The 7,932-nt window shown below is 51.5% G+C and overlaps 1 protein-coding gene across 1 annotated transcript in view; it reads left to right on the top strand.

Annotated features, from left to right (window-relative positions):
* TEX35 (testis expressed 35) overlaps positions 1-4,499 on the top strand; it is a 10,416-nt gene extending 5,917 nt beyond the window's left edge. Inside the window, exons 6-9 of the mRNA XM_019647092.1 lie at positions 2,302-2,366; positions 2,570-2,780; positions 2,974-3,192; positions 3,469-4,499. Coding sequence (XP_019502637.1) covers positions 2,302-2,366; positions 2,570-2,780; positions 2,974-3,006 — 309 coding nt within the window. The 3' untranslated portion in view covers positions 3,007-3,192; positions 3,469-4,499. The remainder of the gene's footprint in view (positions 1-2,301; positions 2,367-2,569; positions 2,781-2,973; positions 3,193-3,468) is intronic.
* Positions 4,500-7,932: the final 3,433 nt, after the last annotated feature.

Genomic DNA, 7,932 nt, shown 5'->3' on the forward strand with positions numbered 1-7,932 from the left:
GAGGGCAGTGTCACTGGCCCTCATATGTGGGATCCGAACCGGGGCCCTCTGGCATCCCAAGCGAGTTCTTAACCATCGCGCCACTCGGCCGGCCCCAAATAAGCCAGAGTTTTAATTTAAGACATTTATACAACAAGGAAAGAATGTTCTTATATTGCTGATCAGAGTGCAAGTTTGTACAAAACTGAAAAGGGATTAGACTATAGGTATCAAAAAACAGGAAAAGCCCTTGCCTTATCAACTCCATTTTTCACAATTTAACTTATGAGAATAACCAGAAATGCCAGCATGGATACATATAAAAAGATGTTCATCACAGGATTACTTATAATAGTAAAAATTTAGAGAGAACCAGAATTTTCAACAGTAAAGGAATAGACAAATAAATTATGGCATATCCATATAATGAAAATTAGGAACTATAGAGACAGTGTTGAGAAATAATGCTTATAATGAGAAATAAAAAAAGCAAGGTACAAGTAATATATGCAGGCTCACCTCAACTAAGTGAAAAAATTAAAAATAGGTAAGTAAATATACAGAAAAAAAACTGGAAAGAAATATACCAAAAGTTTAATTGTTATTTCCAGGTGATGATAAATGTTTTCTTTTGTGTTTTTCTGTATTATCCAAATTTTCCGCAAAGGGCATGCATTATTTAATGTTAAAAAGCAAACAGTAAGTGTTTTGTTAGAGGGGTAGGACTGGGTACAGAAAGGCACAAAGGAGGCTATTTTGGGCGCGGGCACAGCTTGTGCACAGCATGAAAGCGGGATGAACATACGAAGTGTATCATGGTCCGTGGGGAGATCAATCCTAAAAGTGGGATCGTTTGGGGAAGCTGTGAGAAATGAAATGGAAGGGGTACAAAGGAAGTGGGTAATGGAGGCTTTTGAAAGACAGGCAGACAGGTTGGAACTTGGCTGTATCAGCAAGAAGAGGCCCCTGGAGATTCCTAATCAAAGAACGTGCTAGGAGCAGCACTTCAGAAAGCTGAGGCGGCAGCTGTTTGCAAGGTGGCCTGGGGGACCCCGGGGAGCAGGCGCGGGTGGGGGGGGGGAGGCTGTCTGGAGCAAAATTATCAGACAGGAAGCCGCCTCTGACTCAAGGTGAAGAAAGCTGGACCAGGTATAGAAACAGAAGGAAAAGGTAAACCTGAAAGGTGCATCGAAGGAAAAAGAACATTCTTGGTGACTGATACAATATAGAGAATCAAAGAGAGGCAAGCATCCATGATGACACCAAAGTTTTAATCTGTGTGATTAGAAGAAAGTGGTGACAATGACAAGGATGGTTGGGAAAGACAACTGATTTAGAACAGAAAAGCAGGAGGCCAGTTTGGGACATGAGGAATTTGAGGTGAGGGTGAGGAGATTTGTAAGAATATGGGACATTTTGACTCTGATGTTTTTGGACCCAGGGGGTATTTTGGCTTCAAGGATATTTTGACTCTATTTATGAAAGCAAATATGTAACTCAAAATTTATACTAACGTTTAAAAATGCTTTTCAAGAAGATATTTTTTGAAATCATCTCTACCCAGACAATATCATTCCTTGATGAGTTTTCCTACCACAGTTCAGTAAACTGTTTCCAAATCTTTTGGTTTTTTTATTAAAATTATTTTCCTTGAAGCACATTATTTTTCATTTACGCCTTATGTTGTTCGAGCCAACCCTGTTTTGTTCATAACAAATGTCGTCTATGGTAACGTCTGCCACCTTAGAATTTCTTTTGTAAACACTCTTTCTTTCCAGTTTTCTCAGGTCCAATTTATAGATCTAAACTTTGCCGAGAAGGTTTTACTACTGTTCGTTTTATTTTGTGTTGACCATTTGTGCCAGGAATTGGGTGAAAGATGGATCAAACACAAGGTCTGGGTGCACCGCAGGAGTCAAAATATTGGAGTCAAACATGTCTTTGAGGGAAGGGGGTCACAAGATTTGTTTTTCGTGTTTTTTTTTGGTTCCGTCATTTTATAGGCATTGAACCAAGGCAGATAATGGATTCATCCAAGTGTGGGCTCAGGTAAAGCAGTTCCTGGCCTCTGACTCACCTGGAGCCTTTTGGACAAGCCCTTAATGCCTCTACCTGTTGCTCAGCCTCATCGTGGGATGGGGGAGGGGAAGAGGAAAGGTGGCCTGTGTCATGTACCCCCCTACACGCCACCGAGGCCCGTGAGGATTCTTGAGGAAGTAAGATGCTGAGGTGTTCTCTGAGTGGTTTGCAGAGAGAGGCAGGAAACAGGAGTGTCAGGAGCCCTTCCAGGTGGTGATTCTAGCTTTGAATTCTCCCTTGAAGGAAATGCAGAAAGATATGGATGAGAAGATGGATGTGTTAATAAACACACGCAATAGCCGCAAGCTGTAAGTGTAACCTGCACCCATCTCTCCTCATCCCTAAAGAACCTCCCCCCTTCCCTCTGCCAAATGTCCTTGGGGCTCAGAGGACCCTCAGACCCTTCAAGGGGCTGGCTGAGGTCCTGTTGCCCCAGGGGCATGGAGCCAAGCCTTCCGCAGCCCCCTGCGCTACGGCTGCCTCCTTGCCATGTTGGAAATTCCCTCCCCAGCTCTGCCCCTCCCTGGCTCCCTGTTCCCCTTAGAAGAGGACCAAAGGAGCGTCAGGAGCTCAGGCTGTTAGGAAAGACTGACCCACAGCTCCGGCTCAAGGACATGGATGGCGCCCACAGAGCGTCACTTCCTCTTCACAAGAAGACCGCGGCACTACAAACACCAAAAACGGACCCGCTGGGCTCCCTCCATCCGTGTGAGACCCGCTGTGTAAGTGAAGCCCCGCCCCCACCCTGCTGGGGTCCCTTTTCAAAAGCCCTTGGCTCCGGCCCCTCCCCCACCTCCCCTGGGCCTCTCCTGGCTCCCTCCGTTTCTCTTGCTGTAAGGGGACTGGTCCCACCCGCCCTGTGGTCCCCAGGAGGCCTCTGGAGCCTGGCACTCTCTCTGGGGTCTTGCCCTCCAGGCCTGGGAAGATCCCGACATCACGACCAAGTAGGACTCAAGCCTGGATGTGCCTGCCCCGAGTGCCACTGGATTGTTCTGGCCTTTCCTATAGCAAGACTTGACGTGGTGCCCAGCAGGCTGGCCATGGACCAGGGAAAAATGATCTTCCATGTGCCGTCTCTGTCCTCTACAGGAGGACATGTTTGTTGTGTGCCCTAAAGAACAGCTACAATCAGGGGTAGGTAGAGCCACACGAGAAGTGCCTTGTCCCCCTCGGGCGCCCCGTCATCCCAGAGGTCATGTGCTTGGGCTGTATTGGCATCCAAGCCTTCCCTGCGGTCCCTGCAGACTCTGCCCCAACCACATCCACGCAGGCTTAGAGGCCGTCGCACCAGGAAGGAAGACTCGGGTAGCTCAGCCTGGCCTGCAGGCTTCGGTGGAGGGGCGGGCGGGGGCCTCACCAGCTGCTGACCTGACCTTGCCTCAGCCCCCTGCCTTTCTCCCCATCTAGCAGGAAACTTCCACACCGGGCCTGGGCACCCTTCTCACCCTCGCCATCTGGAGCGCCGTCCTGATGTATCTGTGCTTCAACCCTGTGTGACTGAGGACGTGCACCCAACTCAGTGCTGACGCAGAGCCTGCTGGCAGCTGCAGCTCGCCCTCCCCCAGCCCAGGCGCTGCACAGTGAAGGCTTGTTGCCCTCCTCCATACCACCCCGCCCCAGGCCTCCTTCCGCCCGGATTAAAACCTTCATTTAAAGTCAAAGGGGGGTGTCCCGGCTTTGAATATCAGCCCCAAACTTGAGTATGTAAAGAGGGTCTCTTTTTTGGTTCTCAATCAGTGTATTCCAGACTCCAAACCCTCTTCCTGCTTCCTGGTGGGTTAGCGGGGAAATGCTGTCCTGGTCATTCTTGCGGTCACGCCCTCCCTCTCCACCATCTCCCTCTCCTCTGCCTGGTTCTGCCAACGTTCCAGGTCAAACGAGAGGGGAGGCCCTGAAAATATCAGATGCTCTTCTGCGTGGTCACAGGAGACACCCCCACTGGCCTAGCCACCTGCTCTCTCCGTGTTCTTGGCTCCTGCACTGTGTATGGGGGGAGGGGCGGGCGCACGTGGGGGCCCCTGAGAGTCTTGGCGATGCAGGGAACCCCAGGCCCAGGGTCTAGTACGCAGGAGGACGCAGGGCCCCAATGCTCATAGGAGCTCGGTCTCCTGGGGCTCTGAGGACCCACCCTCCTCCCCCACCCAGAGGAGTCATATCCCCGAGGCCTCTACAGAGGTGGGGCTGAGCCAGGGGCCTCCCACTGCTCCACTGGGTCCTGCCCCGAATCCGAATCCCCGGAGGGAAGATGAGGCTTGGCTGCCAGCTTCAAATGCCTTTTTCGGCTTCCGGAGGCGGCCCGTTTCCCTCCTCACAGCGCCCTTCCACCTTCAAAGCCAGCGACGCCCGCAAGTCCCGCTCAGCTCATTCTGCGTCACTCTGACCCTGGTTCTTCTGCCTCCTGCTTCCACCTTTTAAGGACCCTTGTGGTTACGTCCAGCTCACCTAGATAATACAGGATAACCTCCGTATTTTAAGGTCAGTGGATGAGCAACCTTACTCCCCTTTGCCACGTAACGTAACAGTCACAGGTTCTGGGGATTATAGGGCATGCATATCTTTGGGAGCTGCTGTTCTGCCTACCGCCGGGGACTCCCCAGACCGCGTGCCTTGATTACCAAACTTCCAAACACTTGGGAATACTTCATGGTTCAGCTCTGTGCTGTGGTGGTTTTAAAATAGGCCCACAAATTCTTTGCTACTCCTTCAAGAAGAGCCTAATCCCTGTCCTCTGGAGTGAGGGCTAGACGCAGCGACGAGTTCCAATGCCTAGAATATGGCAGAGGTGATGGTGTGTTACTTTCAAGAGTCTGTCATCAATGACATGGTGACTTCTCTCTGGCTCTCTCTTGGACACCAAGAAATCCAATTGGGCAAGTTGGGTTGGATAGCCACCTTGGTCTGATCAACTGGGACCTGTAGCACAAAGAAGAAGTGGGGTGCTGGTTGGGGAGACCCCCTCCTCCCCGAGGCTGTATACAGGACAGAAATAGCATCTTTGGCAGAAGAGACAAGGTGAAGTACAGTCCCATTTCCAATGAGGTGACATTGAGACCTACAGAAAAGGCACCAGCTTACCAGCAAAGCTGGCCCACGTGCAGTGTCAGCAGGGACGATGGGCTGTGGCTCCTCAAGGACAGGTGCGACAGCTGTTTGACAGCCAGGCAAACCTGTCCTCTCAACACACACTCAACCCCACGCACCCTGCTGTTGCCTCTGAGTTGGATGATGTGGACCTGGGGCTTGGGGGAGCTTGGACAGGATCAAGGGCCAGGGACCCCAGAGAGCACTGCCACAGCCCCTGGGGCTTGATGAGCACCGCGGGATCATTTGCACAAGGAAGAGTCAGCACTTTGGCTCATCATGGCAGCTCTGGTTCCCTGATGACCTTGTCTTAGTTCTTAAAACTGGCCTCTGCTTAGGTTTGAAAACTCGTCGGGGGTGATCTGGCCACAAAATCGAGTCTCAAGTACCCTCAAGTCTCCCTCATCTCATGAGCCAACCAGAAGACAGGACACAGTCACATATGTGTATTTCCAGATGTGGTCTGGGATGAAAATCTGGAGTCTGGAGTTTTCTTGGGACCTCCCTCCCCCACCCCACCCCCCTCCAGCCTGCTTGGTCCTGGAGGGACCCCCGTAGGAGGAGACCCCTACTGGCACCCTGGCACCCTTCAGGCATGTCCTGAGGCCACATGTCCTAGAGGTGGTCAAGAGGAAATCACCCAGGGTAGGCAGCAAAAGTTTAGGCAACATTTCCTGAGCACCCGCCAAGTGCAGGGCTCTGACCTCCATGCTGAGGATAAAGATGGCGATGACATAAACGCTGCCTCTACACGGAATAGCTTCATGGACAGGAAGAACTTGGTGGCTGGAACCAGTAAGGGGGTGGGGAACATCTCTAAGCGGCCAAGTGGCCGAGTCACTGAGTCCTTGAAGAGTTGTTCAGAGGCCGAGGGCAGGCCAGCCGGGATGGCAGGGGCTTCGTGGGAGTGAGAGACGGAGGCGAACAAAGGCAGGGACATGGGGATGTGAAGGGCACATGTGGGACCTTGGAGTGTAGATTTACAGATAGGAGTGGGGAGAAAATGTCAGACAGCTAAGATCAGATCAGCAATGCAAAGCCTGGACCATTGATGAGTTTGGATGTGATCCCACAAGTCGTGGGCACTGGGGGAGCTTTTGGAGCAAGGGAGGCAGTTGGAGCGGAAAGCCGTGGCCAAGGGCAGTGGCTAAGCACCTGGAAGGGCACAGTGGATTCCAGGTTGAGAAGGAACTACTGGGTCAAGGGAAGTGGTTCAGGACCCAGATGCTAAGAGCCTGAGGATGGGGGGGGGGGGGGGAATTGGGGGATTCAGGAATGGACACTGGAAATGTTCTAAAGATGGCATGGAAATGGGCAGCTCATTTGCTATAGGAGAGAGAGAGAGAATGTCAAACTTGAATGGCTAAGTGGTACCAATGTGAGAAACAGGGACTGTGAGCCACGCATCCACGTGTGTCAAGTGGCAGCGACAGTGGGTAGTAAATGACGTCTGTGCAGTCTCTGCCCTCAAGCAACTCACACCTCCTCCTCTCATCTTCAGCTCTTCCAGAAAAGGTCCTGAGAGCCCTCAAAGATGTGCCATGGAGGAAGTGATAGAGACCCCAGCGAGCTGGTGCTTTTTCTGGAGGTGTCAAGGTCACCTCATCAGGAATGGGCCGCTTCATGTGGTCTCTTCTGCCAAAGACGCTATTCCTGTCCTGTGTTCAGAGCTTCTTTGGGGGGGGGCATCTCCCCAAGCCCCCACTTCTGTGTGCTATTAGGTCCCAGTCGGGTGGATAGCCAACCCAAATTGCCCAATTGGATTCCTTTCCCTAGGAACTTGGAATTGGAATTCGATGAGACTCAGCTGGCCCCCAGCACTGAGGCCTTATAATGGGAGCTGGAGAAGCACCTGCCATCAATTGGCTGACGAAGCAGAGAAAGCTGACCTACAGCAACAAACACCTAGTTTGCAGACAGAAGAATGAAACAGGGGAGCTGCGGGAAGTAAGGACCCAGGCAGTTCCAGAGAGGGGTTGGTTGCCAGAGCCCCTTCCCAGGCCCCGGGCCCTAGGCCCCAGGCCCTGCTGGTCCGGTGCCAGCCCAGCCTTAGCTGTGTGAGAGCCCCTGGAGCCTTGAACTGCAGTGCCCAGTCCTGCAAGTGGCTTTCTGTTACCACCAAACAAGCCTGAATAAATGCCCCACCGTTAGAAGGAATCTTGGAGATTGCCTTCAATTTACAAGGCCCAGAGAGGCACAGTGAGGCGCTCTCAGCCACACAGCCAATTGGTAGCAAAGTCAGGACCAGAAGCCAGGTTTTTTGACTCCCGGCCCAGCACTCTCTGCTCTGGGCTCCCTGGGGCCGGAGGCTCATCCAAGGGGAAGGAGGTGAGGCAGGAACGCAGACCTTGGGTCAGCCGTATCTGGATACAAATGAGTGGTGTGGCCGCAAGTGTCACCTCTCTGAGACTGGGTGTTTTCATCTGGAAGATGGGGATAATCATGCCTAATTCACAGGGGGGTTGTGAGGGTTAAATGAGAGTATATGCAGAGCAATTCAGTTTTTTTAAAAAAAAACTGCCATGACCACAGTGATGATGAGGTCAGAATTGCCTTTCCTAGATTAAAAGTCCTTCAATTCTCAATGTCGGTTTCCTGATACCGTGACAGACTCCAGTCACAGCCAGGTGTGCAATGAAATGAACATTGATCTATTTTTATTTTAAAAATAAACAAATGACCTAAAGCTGTTTTGAGAGGAGGAAGGATGTGTATATTAAGAAATCAAATGATAGGAAAATATACAAATGGTATGGGGATTGGGACCGGTTGCTCCAGGGGAGAGAATGGGTC

The sequence above is a fragment of the Hipposideros armiger genome, unplaced genomic scaffold (genome assembly GCF_001890085.2).
Source record: "Hipposideros armiger isolate ML-2016 unplaced genomic scaffold, ASM189008v1 scaffold_6, whole genome shotgun sequence".
NCBI lineage: Eukaryota > Metazoa > Chordata > Mammalia > Chiroptera > Hipposideridae > Hipposideros > Hipposideros armiger.